This window comes from Amphiprion ocellaris, chromosome 9 (genome assembly GCF_022539595.1).
Source record: "Amphiprion ocellaris isolate individual 3 ecotype Okinawa chromosome 9, ASM2253959v1, whole genome shotgun sequence".
Classification (NCBI taxonomy): domain Eukaryota; kingdom Metazoa; phylum Chordata; class Actinopteri; family Pomacentridae; genus Amphiprion; species Amphiprion ocellaris.
In genome coordinates this window covers 32,342,442-32,361,924 of record NC_072774.1, presented here as the reverse complement: position 1 = coordinate 32,361,924, position 19,483 = coordinate 32,342,442, and the positions used below count along the sequence as shown (strand labels likewise).

The 19,483-nt window shown below is 40.5% G+C and overlaps 1 protein-coding gene across 1 annotated transcript in view; it reads right to left on the bottom strand.

Annotated features, from left to right (window-relative positions):
• Positions 1 to 19,483, bottom strand: part of LOC111573751 (dolichyl-diphosphooligosaccharide--protein glycosyltransferase subunit STT3B-like) — a 77,485-nt gene that overhangs the window by 22,276 nt on the left and 35,726 nt on the right. The window contains exons 2-5 of the mRNA XM_023278050.3: positions 10,633 to 10,741; positions 7,549 to 7,836; positions 5,873 to 5,938; positions 3,940 to 4,039 (exon numbers count right to left, since the gene is read on the bottom strand). Of these exons, the coding sequence (XP_023133818.2) occupies positions 3,940 to 4,039; positions 5,873 to 5,938; positions 7,549 to 7,836; positions 10,633 to 10,741 (563 nt within the window). The remainder of the gene's footprint in view (positions 1 to 3,939; positions 4,040 to 5,872; positions 5,939 to 7,548; positions 7,837 to 10,632; positions 10,742 to 19,483) is intronic.

Below are 19,483 nucleotides of genomic sequence, written 5' to 3'. Positions count from 1 at the left end.
GGAGACTACAAAAAAGCTACACATAGTAAAATACGGATGCTTCAGACACATCTTCAAAATGGCATCATAAAAAGTCTACACAATCACCACAGTTTCAATGAGGCCACCAAAGATTCACTACACACTAATTCAGTAACTGACCAAATGTAAAACTTGGTCACGTTCTCTGCGTCTGTTCCTGAATTATGGTGTTGAACAACGGCCAGAGAAGTGTTTCTGCAGAACATTATGAGGTAACAGGGAGGCTGACCCATGACCTTCTGGATATAAACTATTACCCACTACAGCCGTGGCCAAAAGTTTTGAGAATCACACAAGTATTAATTTTCATAAAGTCTACTGCCTCATTTTTTATGATGGCAATTTGCATGTACTCCGGAATGTTTTGAAGAGTGATAAGATGAATTGCAATTAATTGCAAAGTCCCTCTTTGCCATGAAAATGAACTTAATCCCCCAAAAAACATTTCCAATGCATTTCAGTCCTGCCACAGAAGGACCAGCTGACATCATGTCAGTGATTCTCTCATTAACACAGGTGAGAGTGCTGATGAGGACAAGGTGGAGATCACTTTGTCATGCTGACTGAGTTAGAATAACAGACTGGAAGCTTTAAAAGAGGGTGGTGCTTGAAATCATTGTTCTTCCTCTGTTAACCATGGTTACCTGCATGGAAACACGTGCAGCCATCATTGCTTTGTACAAAAAGGGCTTTACAGGCAAGGATGTTGCTGATACTAAGATTGCATCTAAACCAACCATTTATCGGATCATCAAGAACTTCAAGAAGATAGGTTCAATTGTTGTGAAGAAGGCTTCAGGGCGCCCAAGAAAGTCCAGCAAACGACAAGACCATCTCCTAAAGTTGATTCAGCTGCAGGATCGGGGCACCACCAGTGCAGAGCTTGCTCAGGAATGGCAGCAGGCAGGTGTGAGTGCATCTGCATGCACAGTGAGGCGAAGACCTTTGGAGGATGGCCTGGTGTCAAGAAGGGCAGCAAAGAAGTCACTTCTCTCCAGGAAAAACATCAGGGACAGACTGATATTCTGCAAACAGTACAGGGATTGGACTGCTGAGGACTGGGGTAAAGTCATTTTCTCTGATGAATCCCCTTTCCGATTGTTTGGGGCTTCTGGAAAAAAGCTTGTCCGGAGAAGAAAAGGTGAGCGCTACCATCAGTCCTGTGTCATGCCAACAGTAAAGCATCCTGAGACCATCCATGTGTGGGGCTGCTTTTCAGCCAAGGGACTGGGCTCACTCACAATTTTGCCTAAGAACACAGTCATGAATAAAGAATGGTACCAAAACATCCTCTGAAAGCAACTTCTCCCAACCATCCAAGAACAGTTTGGTGACGAACAATGCCTTTTCCAGCATGATGGAGTGCCTTGCCATAAGGCCAAAGTGATAACTACGTGTTTCGGGGAACAAAACATCGAAATTTTGGGTCCATGACCAAGAAACTCCACAGACCTTAATCCCATTGAGAACTTGTGGTCAATCCTCAGGAGGCAGGTGGACAAACAAAAACCCACAAATTCGGACAAACTCCAAGCATTGATTATGCAAGAATGAGCTACCATCAGTCAGGATGTGGCCCAGAAGTTAACTGACAGCATGCCAGGTCAAATTGCAGAGGTCTTGAAAAAGAAGGGTCAACGTTGCAAATATTGACTCTTTGCATAAACTTACTGTAATTGTCAATAAAAGCCTTTGACCCTCATGAAATGCTTGTAATTATACTTCAGTATATTATAGTAACATCTGACAAAAAGATCTAAAAACACTGAATCAGCAAACTTTGTAAAAACCAATACAAGTGTAATTCTCAAAACTTTTGGCCATGGCTGTATATTATTAAATCATATTAGTTATTTGTATGAAATGTCGTCTTAATTAGAAAATGAATTCTTGAGCTGTAGCCAAAAACATGTAGCAAATTTTGACCAAAATCTTTTTAGTAAATCTCTGTGCCAAATCCCATGAAAGGGATGTAAAGTTTAACATGGGACATGTGTTTAGACAACCCAAAAACATCATGCCTGTGGAGGTGTTAAAAATCTTACTCAGACAAGAGGAAACAATGAACCTACTGGGGAACAGAATAATCCACATCTGGAGTATGTGTCAGTGTTATTGGCAGCAGGATGGCGTACGAGGAACTGAGTCAAAATAAATTATAGCGTGTGTGTTAATGGTAAGGAAGAGAATGCCAGCCAGTACAACAGTGAGGTTCATTTGTGCATTTTTGGACAATGGAGCTTAGTGGTTTAGAGGAAAACGATACAGCAGGTTTTGGATACCTGTTAGTAGAATACATCTATTGTGGGATTTTGTGAGATGGAGGAAATTTAATGAGTCTTCTACAATAATGCACACTAATTGGTATATTTGTATTTTATTTTTTTGTCACAACAAAGCAGGACTTTTTCTCAAAAAAACTGGCATAATCTGTATGCGGTGACTTTGGCAGCTACCTAAAGATACCTGCATTATTAGAACAGCAAGCAAGCTACAGAATGATGAATATACAAGGTCTCCTACTTGTCCAAAAATCTCTCATCAGATCTAATCTAATCATTTAGTCCTGCTATTGGCTGCCAAGCAGAGCAGCTCTGTAACTAATGAGGCAGGTGGCGCTCTGTTAAAGTGTCCCAGCAGGAGGTACATGCTACCTGCTCCCTAGACACTGACTGATTTGATGGCCTAGACTGGTATCGGGAACCAGCAGCCAGGCTGATTCCAGTTAGAGAGCAGGGGAATCTATCAGAGCGGTTTCTATTCTGCTACAGAGGACACACTGCTGATAATGAAATTTCAATTGGATTTCATTACAGTATTTCTGCCTTATACGATGGGGAAGATGGAGCAGGAGGGGTGTGGTGTGTGACAGCAGGTCACAGTCTGGACTTCAAATCACAGCACAAGGTATGCATCACAGAGCGCAGTGAGCTATTCCAACTTTGAACTAACTCAATTACTGGATTGCTGCAGGCAGAACATCCTGCGTTGGTCTTCAGAGACACAGACAGGAGGTGAGGGGAAAGAACAGCGTGGGGAAGAGGATGAATGAGGTAGGAGACCAAGGGAGGAATCGTGATGGTAATTTTTTTATTTTGCCTATAATTCTATTGGAAGATACAGAACCCAGCAGTCACCCTGTCTCACCTCTCATCTTCTCTCCTTTCAGTCATCCTTCTTTGTACGTGACCAAACTTTCAGCAGTTTATAATATGGCATCTCTTTGATTCTACATTTTACAGCTTTCCTGCCAAGTTAACCTCAGCAGTTGTGTCTTCTTTGTGTGTTGACATGTCATTATTTCCACAGAACAATGAGCTGATATGGTAAGATGGCCTATTGATTTGGATCTGAACCAATGGTATGGAGATCCAACCTTAGTAGGAAGCTTTGACTTGGGGTCAGGACATGATTCACAATCAGTGAGGCAAGTTCAGAGGGTGCAACAAGGTGAGCTCTTTGAAGGGAAGAGAGCTTTAATCTTCTTTTCCTTCTGTATTTTTCCTGCCTGCATTTCCAGTTTCCATCTCTTACTTTCATCACAGATCCCGTCTCTCGTTCTCTGGGGGATTGGTGCAAACTGATCGAACATCAGCTACTAATGTATGGTTGATTATCAGTAACAGTGTTTATACAGGGCATATATGACAAAGAATAACAAGCTACCCTAAGCTTCGTTCACACATGTGCATGGCTTTGAATCTTCTGCAGGACTGAGAAACTAAAGCGTGTGTGCAACTGCTAAATGTACAGTCACTTTGCCCTTTTGTTATGTGTTTATCCTGCATGTGCCACTGTGAATGCCTAATGAGCACAACTGTTAATCCCAAGTCATTTGTTTATGACTTTGAATTAATGTGAACAGAAAAAAAGAATTCATGTATGAAAGTTTGTGTGAGTGTGTGCTTTGCATCTCACCTATGTAGACTCTCTTACTGAAGCGTTGCATGAGCAGCAGGACAAATACATGAAGAGGAATAAGGTTGATGATGAACACGTAACCGCCCCAAGCTGACACCTGTCAAACATCACAGATTTAATGAGACCATTTTTAATTAATTCAAGGCTTTTGCTCTAACAGTCCTTAATGGTGGCGTGCAACAATTTGGATTATGAATGCACATGTGCTCACCTGCACAAAAATGTATGCACATACAAATAAACAGTCACATGGTTAGTTTAATGCTTCTTGTCATGATGGGAATCCGAGCAATCCTTTCAACTGCAGTAGATAATCAGTATTATAACCAGCCCACAAACCCCTGTAGGCTGGGAACTGTAGTGTGGCTGTATTTCCTCTCTTATTCACAACACAAGTTTCAATAATGAGAGGATTGCAATAAGAGAGAGGGTGCGAAGCTGTACAGCCCACCCGAGAGCTGTGAAATCATTTTTAGCTGCAGCATTAAGTCCATTTAGATTATGTGATTGGGCCCCAACCCCTCAAAGACACACACACACACACACACACACACACACACACACACACACACACACACACACACACACACACACACACACACACACACACACACACACACACACACACACACACAACAGCAGACACACAACAGCAGACACACACACACACACACACAACACCAGCCACACTCACACAACAGCAGACACACACACACACACACACAACACCAGCCACACTCACACAACAGCAGACACACAAATGCACCCCATTTTAAGCCTATGCTGATTTTTTTTGAAGTGTCATGTAACTGCCAGGCGGTGAGCAGCTGCCAGAGAACAGGCATCATAGTTTACAGCATCGAGGAGGATTCATCACAGCCTGGATTGATGATAGATAGGTGAGGGAAAGGGGTTTCCCAAAAGATCTCATGCTTGTCCTTGTCTGATGAAAATGGCTCCTGCTGGTTTGAGTACAACAAAGTTTGATGGACGTCATAACTGCTCAATGTCATTCCTATCTGCAAAGGATCTGAGTTTCATAGCAATCATTTTTTGGCGACTTCAGCGTTTCAAAATGACTGTACAATCTACAAGTTGCTCTCCTTCGAGTTTATGGCTCAGGGCCTGAATTTATCAAGTCTCAGAATCACTCTTAGAAATTACATTGAAAATGAACCTTGGACACGAAATACTGACAGTGGGTCTTCAAGAGTAATTTAGTAAACTTACTGGTACCTTCAACAAGGACAAAAACCATCCGAGGAGAGTATGACAACGCAATTACAAAAAAAGCAATGCCTTTGTGTATTGATAAAACGTAACAGATTCAGTCCTAAAATGATTAACCAAAAAACCACTTGCATTATGCTGTAATTAAAAATAGGGAGGCAATGACATGGATTTGAAGAATTTGCCTTTGTAGCCTTGCTGCATGACACATCCTAGTCAGCCATATCCAGTCATATTGCTTTACATAGTGCATCTGGCATACAGTGCAGTACTGCACATGCTGAAATGATGCCGAAAACAGGATTGTACGTTTTCTCTGTCCAACTTGGAGTCCAACTTCACCTATTGTTACTTACATATGGGCAAAATATGACCTACTTTCATGAATATAGACATAGAATAAACATACAGTGCACATCCCTGTTTTAACCAAATGAATACATAGTAAAATACATAAACCCACAATATTAACTAATGAGGCTTTTTCTATAACATGGTGACAATTATTGAAGAAATGAATGAATCTGGATCAAGCTTCTTGGCGACTCCTATCGGCACAGGAAACCTCTGTAAACTGGCAAAATGCGGCCAGTTCTTTTGCTTGTCAGGATAAATACATGTGCTGTTTGATGTTATAGTCCAATTACAATACAAGTGTTCTCACAAGAATAACAGAAACCATTTTTGTGTATGTTCTCACCATGTAGAAGTAGGAAAGGCAGCATCCGATGGCCCAGAAGACAGATCCCGTCTTCACTGACTTCACCTGCAGTTTACAAAGGAGAGCATTAAACACGCACACAAAGCCAATTAAACATCATCAGCTTCCATTCAGCTAATCGGTACACTGATTTTTCCTTGAAGACTCTGTTTAGTTGCTGCTTGCCCAACATGACTATCTGAATTATTCTTCATGTTTCCTTCTTTAATGACCTACAGAAAGCAAAGCACCACGTCCTACACATCTTTACCTTCCCAAGCGCAGAACACGGCAGATGCTAACGAGGGCTTAACAAGGCTAACGAGCCCTGACTTAACGAAGGCTCAGGTGGGAGCTGCCGCAATTGGGTGGCTGGATGGATGGAGGAGCTGAGCAAACAAGCTCATGTGGTGAGTGGAAGAAGACAAGAGAAAGACTGAAAGTTGATGATTGAAAGAGTGAAAGAGAAGGACAGCGAGACTGTAAATGTGAGGGTGAAGTGTTGTTATTTAAGTTATTCTGTAATTCAGTTAGACCTTGATGCAGTGTGGGTGTATGTATATGGGTGATATATTCATGTGGCAATTATTTAGGACCTCATTAAGGGAAGAGAGAATAGAAATCAGATCTGGTTAAACCAATCTATACTCCTATTTTTCAATACCACTAATTAGCCGTGACTCCAGGGCTTCATAACTTGGATTCCTTCTTTAAATCTCAACGGTATGCTGGTAATGTCATCAATGACCATGTTCACTATAATTAACATTAGCCCATATGCCCACCTGGCCAAATCACTGGGAACCAGTGACTAATATGTATAGGCAGATACATGTTTAGATCTAAGGGTAAAGTCTACATCCACAGAAAAAAAAAAAAAGTAAACTGTTGCTCAATTCGACATCCAGCAGATACAGAGCTAGATTTTTAGTTGCTAAATGTTCCACAATGTTCACTATTTGTTAACTGTTTGGCGTTTACATAGATGATACGAGTATATTAGAGCTTTCTAAGGTGAGGTTCATGGGAGAAAATATTCAGATGTTAATAAAGCACTGCTTCTGAGGGTCCAGACCTCTGAATCTCCACATCATCTTACAGGTTTACTGTTCCACTGTAGCCTATTAAAAGCTACTCCCTGTTTGGAAAAAACAACCATGCCAATCACAGCTTTGTAGGCAGGGCAAAGGAAAGAGATTTTTGATCTTCTTGTGCTGGTGCCCCAGAAAATGTTGCTAATGTGGCAACTAGCGTGAATGAGATCAATGCAGCTACAACATAAAAGTTGTTGTCAGTCAACTAACAGCAACAACAACTCTAAAACTGGCACTTTTATTAGCTAATTGCTTCAAGCATCCACTAGTGCAGCTACTGACTTTGAAGGGACAGATTTGTTACTAGGCAAAAACAACTAGTCTCCAGCAGAAAACCCTTACAATGCAAATAATGAATTGAGACAAATGGTAATTTAGCCTGGTCATAAGACTCGAACAATGCAAAGTTGGCTGTGTTTTCTCATGTCAACTTATGCCTTTTGATTAATTGTAAATATAAAAATATTGATGGGTGCAACTTAAAGTTATTGTAGTAAAAGATTTAGTAAGAACGGTTATAAATTCCATAGATGCATAATGGAGGGATGAGACTATGGAAAGATAAAGCATGTATGGGTATACCCAAAGGTAATAGGTGAACTGCAGGGCAAAGATAGCAATGCCTTCGTTGTCAAAAGAACCAGCCACGGAGCGAGAGATGTAGCCGGGGACGATGGCTATGAAGCAGGCGGCCAGCAGCCCCGCGCCCTGGTTCCACAGCTCCCTTGTCAACAGAAACGTAGAGATGGAGGTCAGGCCGCTGAACACTGGGGCAAGGAACACACACACATCTCGGATGTGGACAGTAATGTGCAGCAGGTTGAGCACATAGTGGATAAGGCCCGCTGTGACCATAAGGCCTGGGTAAACCTGGAAGGAAAAGGGAAACGGAGGTGGATGTTAGAAAGAATTGAACCTCTATTCAGACAGGCAACACGAATGTATTTTTTCAATACATTCAAAATGTCAAGTCGGAATTGCAAAAAAGGTGTAAATTGCTTCTCTTTCCCCAATGCAATTCATATTTGATGTGATGAGAAGAACACCAATATTGACAGGAACTCTCGGCAAATGAAAATGCTGCTTTAGGTATTTTTTCCAATCTGTGACTGAAAAATGCCATCATTAACAGTTTGAAAGAGCAATTTAACAGGAGGGGGAAAATTAGGATACAAGCTTGTTGCTAACTCAGAGTTAGTGGACAGAGAAGGGACGTTTACCATCCTGTCTCATTACATTATCAAAGTGTCAATGACAGCTAATGGTGCTGTATTTCCAACACACAAAACAGTTAAGTAACCTGTTACAAAGGAAAAAACTGAACATACTTATATACAGATGTTTCTTCATATTTAGGATGTCTTTAGAGCAGAAGCAAACAGAGGAAGACAGTCGAAATCAAGACTTACAGCAACTAGGAATTATGGTAGTGACATACTTAATGTACACTGATCAGGCATAACATTATGACAACCTGCCTAATATCGTGTTGCTCCCCCTTATATCATCAAAAATGTTCTGAACCATTAGGCCTGGACCAGAGGACCTCTCAGGGTGTCCTATGGGGTCTGGACCAGGACCCTGGCAGAGGATCCTTTGGGTCATCTGGGTTGTGCAACAGAGACTCTGTGAATCAAACTTGTTCCACTGCATCCTGCTGATGCCTTATCAGAATGGATTCTTGGAAGTCTGGAGGTCAAATCAACATCTTGGGCGATTGTCATGTTCCTCAAGATGTTCCTGATTGTTTGATGTTTTTTGATGTGGTGGGATGTATTTTCCTGCAGGGGGAGGCCAGTGACATTCAGAATTGTCATTAGCATGAAGGAGTATGCCTGTTCTGGGACAATATTTATTTGGGTGTCTAAGTCTCATCAACATGGACACCAAAATCCAAGTTTTTCCAGCAGAACACCTCATAGTACCAATACGATCAATGTTATTCATTTCACCTGTCAGTGGTCATAATGTTGTAGGTGATCGATGTATGTTTCAGTGCTGTTTGTTTGTAAGCAGGAATACACAAAAATTAAAAGGATGACTTGTTGGAGAGGTGGAACACTGGAAGAAGAATAACTAAATTTTGGTGCAGACCTGGATCATTCTATACAACTGTGAGACAGGGCATTGGTCTTAGTGGACGAATGCACTGTAAGAATACAGTTCAAGTTAGCATATTACTACCACTAGAACCGCCAGCATTCTGATACTCTCTAGAACCACAGACGGATCATTTTTACTCCTTGCTACAACAGCGTCAACAATCACAAAGACATCATTTTATGAAGCACTTAAGTATTAGTATCCATTTTGTCATAATGAGTAAGACTTGCTAAAATAATTAAAAATTCTGTTTGTGGGATGTGTTAATTTTATAATTGCGTAAAACTGTCTAATTACAGATCAAATCAGTCAAACACATTTTAAGATTAATAAATAAACTAAAGCTACACAAACAACAAAAAGATTAACACATTTAAATTATTTCATTAAATGTCACAGAAGAACATTACGCAACAGTTAAGAAACTAACTTTGGATAACAACCTGTTGTTTTAGTTAGACTATGAAGTAATATGGAAACATAGGCCTCATTGTTCATTCTATGATTTTATAAGCCTACCGATGGAATAGGTCAGATATCCAGCATTTTAAGAGACGTGTGTCGGGGTCAGAGCAGATCCACCTACATTCCATCCTGTAATCAAGACTCAGCTCTGCCACATCTACACTGACAGATCGAAACTCTGCTCTGCTTCGGCCCCCGTATCAAGCCCTGCATCTCCTCTACTGACTAACCCTACAAGCACTTTCTGAACTGGACCTGCTTGGATGAGGTTCCTGCTCAGTTCAGCTACAGGTTTACCCCTCTGCCCTGTGCAGCCAGTTACAAGCCTGGTTCTTCAGCATTCAGTCAGCCACACTGAGTGTTGATGCATCATTATAAGGGGGTTTTCTAGGAGAGGTAAAAATGACCCCTTGGCGATTCTAGTGTTTAAACTCTTGCAGATAATATTACCAGCTCCTGCATTACCAGATCAGACATAAATGCCCCCTATGGTTTGCGTCTGTTAACACCATTATCATATGAAGACAGTGACAAAGACATTTATGACATTGTTTTAATATACACAAGTGTAATAGTATAATGTGTTCACCAGAGAATTTGTTTAACAAACTTTCCTTGTTTCTAGCATCATATGATGCAAATGCAACATACATAAGCTGTTGTTTGTCAGCTAAAGTGAAGTGCACTCTACGGAACAGATTAGCCTACAACCCAGAAAGAGAAATCACACAGAGGGTATGAATACAAAGACGAGGAGATAAGCTCTCAAAGATCAGTTACAGTGTAATGATGTGTTAAAAGTGACCCCCGTCTGTCAGTCCTTTCGCTGTTATGAAGACAGATCTACTCTGTGTGTTGTATGACTGCTCCTGCTATCTCCCTGCTTCCCATTGGAGCTGTATAACTATCCATCCATACTTACTAGTATGCATATGTGTGTGTCTAAGATTGTGTAGCTGAAAGCCAGTTGATAATGATGGAAGACTTATCATAGTAAAGTGACACTAGAGAAATAAGGACAAAGAAAGGCTGGAGCTGAGGCAGAAAGTACACACAATGCCTCCCGAATTCTCCCCCCACAGTTTATGAAATACTTACTGTGCCCCCTACTATCCTGCCCAGAGGGTACCAGGCTCTTTCATCAAACCAGTTCAGGAACTCATAGAAGCCATTGGTGGTGAGGTGGTGAGTTGACCTGTAGTTGAACCTGCAAGATTCAACCAGACAGAGAAGGGAGTGCTGTTAGACAAGGTGCATCTAAATAACTGAACAGAAGAGCTACAGAGGACATGAAGATCAGCAATCAGCTTCAACCAAACCAACCAACTTTTAAAATGAAATAATTACATTAATTTATTCCTCCACCAAGGAAAAGCTGTGACCGTGGTATGTTTTCAGTGTCTTTTTATGCAAAGACTACCAGGTTGAATGTCATGAAACTTGCTGGAGAGATGAAGCAAATACAAAGGTGCAGATCTGGATAGCTTTCTTTAAAATTGTGATGTGAGGTGATATTTGTCTTGAAGAGGGAGTGCGCTCTCTAAGGGCCAATCTGTTTTCTTATGGAAATTTGTCATTTTCTGATTACATTTAACCTTCTCTTTGGTTCAATTCAAAACAAGCCCATTTTGTTCTGTTAAGTCAGTGAAAGCCATCCTTTGAACTCAAGCAACCAGACCAAGTCTTCTTGAAATGGAGGATCTTGGTCCAATTCAAAGTGGATGAAAAGTGGAAAAAGAAACCAGCTCACATTATTATGTGAGAGGAATTGTGTGATTTAGTATCAGTTCAAATGTACCAAGTGCAAATAAATAAATTTTCTGAAAGTAACTGTGCAGGTGCTGGGGTCTCCTCTGGTATACCAGACATACCAGCAATGAGTTGACACACAGGTGTTCCTTCTGAGTGTTTTTAGTGTTCACAGAGTAACTACCTCGCACCCATGGCATGCAATTTTACAGTACAAAATACTTCTCTTGATCTTTGTCAGTATCAATCTATTTTATCCTTTTACACAGCATACGAGGTCCAATTCAAAAAACCAAACTAGAGGCAGAGAAGCAGAGAACTGGGTTACCATTTTTTTTGGCCAACATTAACATGGCACTTGTGTTTTGCAGTTGAGAATCAAATGCTTTACAACCCATTGCCCTAAAGCATTTACACCATGAAGGTTCTCAATATGTTTCAGTAAACTCATAATATGATGTATGGACACAAAACGCTGGCTAAAATTTCAAATGATAGTTTTAGCGTGCCTCGAGCCCCGAACAAACAAATTGGAACACATTCTTCTTACAGGATAAATTGAAGGGCATGTCCACTAGGCATTATGAGCAGAGAGACTTGGAGAGTGTACACTATTTAATATACAGCAATGGAAATGTTGGACAAAAAACATGTAACAACTAGTCAGTTTCTATTATTGTTGCTGTGGTGGCTGAACCCTATCAACATCAAACAATCCTAAACTTGGAGCATTTAACAAAGTTGGAAGTTATATCTATGCCACAACAAAGTGACAGCATAAATACAATTTTGAAAGTTGGAATACCACACAGGTAAACAAATGAAATAATAACAGCAACAGTATGAAAGAGAGGAGATACAAAGGTGCCCTTCAAATCACTGCCAACTTCAGTACCTACAGCTAGCAAGCTGCTACCAGCTGCAGGTACTGCTGATGTGGAATCAACAGATTGCTCTTACTGTTAGTAAATCTGTTGTGCTATTTATGATTAATTGCTTAGTTGTCCAATCTATAACATGTAACAAAATAGTGAAACGTTGATCAGTGTTTGTAAAGGTTTGGACTCAGATGTCTTCTTTGGTCCATGACCCAAAAGTATTCAGTTTGCTGTCGTGAGGGAGTAAAGAAAACCAGAAAATATTCCATTTCAACCTGCTGAAAAAGAAAATTACTCAAACCGATTTATCAAGTGTCAAAATAAGTAACAATTCATTTAATAGTTGAGAACTAGGCGATTCATCTTTGTAGCGCTAGTAAAATAGGAAAACGCAATAGTGGCGTTAAGACTTCCATCAGCATGTGGCAGCTTCGTCTGACTACACTAAAACTTGCATTCCATTATTTTTGGGGGGCAAAGAAAAAAAGTCTTGCAGGCAAGTGTGCTGAATCAAGCATCTGAAGGAACACAGAACCAAATGTTGAACAGAACAAGGTGACTAGGTTTAATTCAGGAGTTAAATAGAGTTAAAAGAACAAAGAAAAAAAGTTTTTCACAAACACTGTGATACTAACAAAATCAAGGCCAATCACAGTTTGGTTTGCGATGTGCCATCAGTGTTGGATATTGCTACAAAGGGGCTTACAGCGCATCTGACTGAAAGGCTTACAATGTCGTGAGACTAGGAAACAGAAATACGGTGGTCCCTCATCTATCGTGGGGTTAGGTTCCAGGACCCCCCCGAGACAGGCGAAAATCCGTGAAGGAGCAACCTTATCTTTATTATTTATATATATTTTAAGGCTTTATAAACCCTCCCCACACTTGTATAAACCTTACAAACCACCGCAGAGCAACAAATGTGCAGCGATCAGACGTCATTGTAAGTGGGCAAGGCGAGATGCTGAACGCTGCTATACACGGGAGACGGAGGAGACTGATGCTACAGTCACTGAGCCAATCAGAGCCCAGTGCTGTACGCTACGCATTTTATTTCCATTTAATATTTTTTTAAATATGTTTTAAGTATTATTATTATTTTTTTTAATATATATATATATATATATATATATATATATTAACTTTCAGGCTAGAAAATGTTTTTTACCACTAAAATAATTAAAATAATATATAAAAACATAAAATTAGATATATACAATTAAAAAAAATCAACTTTTAGTGAGACAACAAAAACTGAACCGTGACATGGCGAGGGACGACTGTACCTGATCTGCTGAAAAAACAATCACTGCTAATTGAAAGCTAGTATAACTGAGACACAGTTGGCTTTTCTACACCTCTACTACTACGAACACTACTGCAACTTCAGCTAAAACCATAACCGACAAAGTTTCATCGCAATTTTATCTCTCTGATGACTCTATCCACCCTCATTTCATTCATTCTTGTTTCTACCTTTCTATCCTCTACCTTCTCATTCTTCTGCATGTTGTCTACAGCCACAGAGACAGAAACAGGAACAACTCAAGTGCAGCCTTGTCTATAATTAAACAGTCCTGGTAGACAGAGTGCTGCTTTCGTACAAATCCTGCATCCAGCCCCAAGCTTTCAAAATGAGACTGTGCTGATACACAGCAGTTAGTCTATTTGCCCCCTGAGCTTTTCCACAAGTATTCAAGTGCTCAATACAAACTGTTCCTCCATGAAAAGCAGAAATATGATGAAGGGATTGCAGCATATGGCTCGCTCAGCCGCCTTAGGAGTGAGTGCTAGATTGAACGTACATGCACAGTTTTTCATGCTCACCCTTGAGGCTAAGCCATTGAAAAAAAAAGAAGGGAGAGAACACAACATAAACATGCAATGCATTGCGTCGCTGGTGCTCTGATTTCTACCTAGTTTGACAGAATGCCTCTCTTTCCTCTTACAGTTACAGTGCCAGAAAGCCGGCCATATCCTAAAGCTTTCAGCCAGTGGACAGACAAAATCCTCACCACCCACACTTAACTCTCTAGATGAAGGGCTCTTAAAACCTTTTCCAGCATGGATGTCAGATGAAGAAAAACTTTGTCTCACCCATGGGACTGGGTCTTGTTAAAACATAGGAAAGCTCTTTTAATGTGCAGAATCTCCAACTAGTCTTTGTTTAGTCAAAAAAAAGGACATGACATTAACTCTAACTGCCAAACAAAGGCAGATTCATTTGTAGAACAATGCTCTATTCTTCATTAATTTTCGACTGTAAAACTCTACTTAGTGGGAGACGGTGGGGAATTTCACAGTTTCCTGTCCTAGTCCAAAGAATGCTTGTAACTAGAATGGATACTTGGCATTACAGATGTGAGGGGCCGTATACATCTTACTTCCCTAGCACAGACATGAAAATCTGATGGCTACTAAACTTAATTTAAATAAATAAATGCACCTCATGCCATGTTTCCACAGCCTGATCACCCTCACACAGATGTCTGAGCTTCTGTAAAGGTCAAAACGGACGCCAAGTCATGCTGTTAATGGAAGCAGTAAGGGCTGGGCGATATGGCCTAAAAAAAAAAAAAAAAAAAAACCTCTGATTTTTTCACAAAAAATCCCGATTCAAGATTTATCAGATTTTTTTTACCCCCTACCTAATCTCCTCACGCTGGAGTCCAGTCTACTTAATGCAAATGAGCTGCAGCTCTCTCCAGGTAAACGCACCGGATTGATGCTAGAAATGCGCCGCATGTGGCATGCAGGTCCGGTTGTGGTGCGTTTCCCGCTGCAATCCGGTGTGTTTACCTGGAGAGGGCCGCAGCTCATTTGCATAAAGTAGACTGACTTCTACTTTATGCAAATTGGATGCAGCATGCGGAGATTCCACGCATCGTGAAACTGTCCTCAAACTTCTAAACCAGGCGTCGGTGACCTAAAACGAGGACAGATTCAGCTGCTGCACAGATTATTTCTCACCTCAAATGCTTTCAGAAATACTTTTCGCTGACGTGTTTTTGAAATAAAAGGGAAAGTTTGCGGCCGAGCCACTGTGTTTATCCGACTTGTCTGCAGGACCGTCCAGCTGAAAGCTCGGTCACATGACCACGTAGCGGCCTGCTGTTGCTCAGCGCTGTCATGTGACCATGTTGTGGTCCGCTCGTGACCGCCGTCCGTGTGATTTTCAGATGTGGTGCGTTGCCGTGCGGGAAAATAACATCTAGTGGACACGCGCCTTTAGATCTGCGCTGCTCGCCGCCATGTTGTTTGTGTATCAAGCGCGGGGGGGAGGGGGGCGCGCACTCTGAACTACGGGAGCCCAGCGGGAAGGCGTTGGTGGCGGATGAGAAAATCAATTTTCATTAAAACAAATCGACATTGAGTACAAAGTCGAATTAATCGATAAAATCGATTCATCGCCCAGCCCTAGAAGCAGTCAATCGAAAAAAGGCAGTTTTGAGCTCTGATGCCCAAACCCTCACACTGACAGTACTAACAGAGGTTTTAAAAGTTCTTTTCAAAGTGGAGATGGCCTTTTCAGAGAATTTTTTTTCTTTTCTGTATCAAGGTTTTAGATATTGAAAATGTAATCCAGTGAATTAACATCTGAGTTAGAGCTTCAATTTCTTGCTCCATGGCCCCTGATCAAGGTTTGCAAATTCAAAACTAAAAGACTTTGGGACTCAAATGAAAGTGAGCAGAAACATTGCAGTCCTAAAAGGTCAGACATATGATGGCATTCATGGAAACCATGAAATAATATGATCAATGGATAGGTGATCAATTAGGTCTCTTCTAATAATCAGTACTGCCCAATAAAGCCTGAATAAACTATGACTAAATAGTATGAAATCCAGTGAGGCGTTCAGAACATAGTGTGATACTCAGCCTGAGACTGCAAATAATGTCCTACTTATGTCAGGCACATCCCTGTGCCTGAAATATAAACTAATAAAACCAGTAATAGATGTCTGACACTCCTTTTGACTGGATGGACTCTGTGCATTATTCACTTGTAGCTAATAGCTTCAGTGTGTGTGATGTATAGAGAATATATTCAGGTGGCCATTTGTACAAGTCCACTGAGAAAAACCAATGTGCATTTTTTTTCTATAGTTTTTCTCTTCAATATATTGCTGACAAGGCCTATGCATGGGGGATTTTGTATAACATTCAGCTTTGAGCAGTGTTAAACTTTTATTAACAGCAGCATTCCCGGTTCAATATAAATAAGTCTTGGGCAGCACAGCACTGCTAAACAACTACTTATCATTCTTAGTCAATTGTCATTAGACACATAAATGTCAGCTAGACAAGTTATGATCTGTAAATAATACAGACAAAGCAGAAAGCTTTACTGCACTGAGGTAAATCTATTTTACCACAAGCCACATGTAGGCCCATTGTGATGCCCCCAGGAGGTGGACATTAAAGCACTGAATGAAAAAAATGCAGGGATCATTCAGCCAGATTACCATGGCAACATCTGTAGCAGCCTGCTACTGCACACAGAAAATCATTTATACTGTGAAGATCTCTGAGCTTAACTTAAATACATTCATACATAAAGTAAATTAACTCAGTTCCCTGCATGGTGTGTGGATAAATTCCTTCAGGCCAATATGTCATTGCATTTTGACAGCAACTGTAGTCTTCTTTAGAAATCACTTTTTGATCTTAAAATTCTGCAGTGCAGTGGTGACGTTGGGGGCTAAACTTGGTGAAAATCTGACAAACGATGTCTCAAGCATGGCAAAAGATTACACAAACATTATTATGCCTCTACACTGCCAATAACTGTGGTCAGAGGCGTTACGTTTTTGGATTGCATGGATGTCTGTTGCGGTATCGATAACACGACCTCTTGAACATCTTGAGAAAATTTCTTGAATTGTGGCAGACACCTTCACTTGATCTCAAAGATGAACTGATTCGATTTTGGCAGTTTTTTTGAGGTCACTGTGGCCGTAACTCAAGCATTCATAGGTTAAGTGTGATTAAATTTCACACAAATATATAATAGGATAAAATAATGAAATAGTCACATTTTATATAAAAAAGATTAAACGTGACCTTCAACGAAACGCCATAATGTTATGCAAAAAACACTTTTCTGGCCATTGCTCAATGTCGTAACTCAGGAACACAAGGAAATGTTGGCAGATAATACTGAATTTGTGACCACCTAGTAAATATACAAGTTTGAACAGACATGGATGTATAACTACAACTTCACTTGCTGATAGAAGCATACAACCATGAGGCAGTAATTCCAGCTTATTTTTGTATAAATGTTTCAGTACAGATCAAGTCAATCCACTTTGAGTTAGAATATCTCTTTAGATAATTAGATGACTTTGATCACCTGGTCAGGGCAGGGTGATTTCCAACATAGGAGTTACCGCTCTGCTTTATCATCTCTAATAACAAGCCCTTTGAAAAACCATTCTCCTCACAGTGTGCACAATGACAATCGCTTCGCTGCATCCTTAATCATGGCAGATGGCCAAAGAGCAGTCCAAGTGAGGACACTGTCCCCTTTTAATGACCTGTACTATCTATTTCCAAGGACAGACAGGGCAGCGGCTGCCTCTGCAGGATGATCCTCCTCCCTGCTGCTTTCAGATGGTGTGTGTGGGGCCCTGACACAGGAAGACTGAGAAACACACAGCATTAAGGGGACGACAGGAGGCGGCATCAAAGACACTATATGCACTTCAATCACAAATACAGACATATGTGCACGCACGCACGCACACACCCACGCACACACAGACAGACACACACACAGACACACAGCTAAAAAGTGCACAACAGCTATAAAGTACACAGCAACTGATATTCACACAAATTAAAAAAAATAAAAAATATTAAGACAAAAAATGAGATGCATGTTGACAGGCAAAGTTAAGAGAGGCACATAAGCAGTGCTTCAATGTAACAAAGTTAGTGTACATTGCATATGAACAACGCAGCATCCCACACAGAGAATCACTGCCTTGTAGTTGCATGCCTTCGTCAATCAGTGAAGTTGCACTTTACAGCCTTATCTGTCCAGACTCGTATATTTTAAAGTATGTAGTGACAACTGTAAAGGAATTTAAATTAATGTATTAAGTGTCTTTAAACAGTATTGGAAGTTTTCTCCTTCATCTGCTTTTCAACACCGAATCATGGTCAATTTAATTTGGCTTTTTAGACAAGAATTTACAAAAATAAAGGACTATGTTAAAATGTAAAAATGTCTTAAAAATTAGTCAGTTAACAAGAAAAGCACTCAGAGAGCGCAGTACTCCACCAAGGCTGCTCAGTCGTCAAATGATTCCCAACAGATAAGTCCTGATAAGTCCTCAGCGGTTGATTTGTAGTTGGATCACAATCATGTGATCATCAGCAGGCAGCTGACAGAGTGTTCACTTGTTGTTATAGTTACAGAGATGCCGTGCCGCTATCTCACAATGATACAGAAATCTTTAACAAATCCGTGGATCCAGACTATAAGCCGCATCACTGCCAAAATCTAATCACTTGGTCCTTGTGTCATTTCTGACCTTCCCTGAAAATTTCATCTAAATCCGTTAGTCTGTTTTTGAGTAATGTTACACCCATCGTCACATAACTCCGCTGCTTTCCTTAGCAGAGTAAAAATATAAAATGTAAGTAAGTAACTGCATAAGTAGTCACCTCCCTTTAAAGTGCCTCACTTAATTCAACACGTGCAGCTAAATGGCCCAAGCAATCACACAATCGGTAAAATGCAGATCATCTGAGTGCAGCAATTGTGTTACAGATTTGGTGTTTCAAGTAAAAACACCTGTATCTGGAAGGTCCAGTCACTGGTTAATCAGTAGTACAGGTTATAACTACATAAGCAACTCTGTGACAAGGTTATTGAAAAGCACAAGTCAGAGAATGGGTACAAGAAAATTTCCATGTGACTGAACATCTTGGAGTACAGCTAAATCCATCATTAAGACATGACAGGAATATGGCACATGCACAAATCTACCTAGAGCTGGCTGTCCTCTAAAGCCATGTGATGAAGTGCAAGAAAGAGACTAGTGAGAAAGGCCATCAAGACACTTATGACTCCTCTAAAGGAGTTACAACAACTATTGCCTGTTCTTCACCAGTCAAAGCTTTATGGAAATGTGGCAAAGAGAAAGCCACTGTTGAAAAAAACCCAAATTATATCTTGACTAGAGTTTTCCTGAAGGCATAAGGGAGACTCTTAAGTCAAATAAAACAAGGTTTTTTGGTCTGAGGAGAACAAAATTGAGCTCGCTGGTCATTTGACTAGATGCAAGGTAGGCACCCAAGATTAGTGTCTA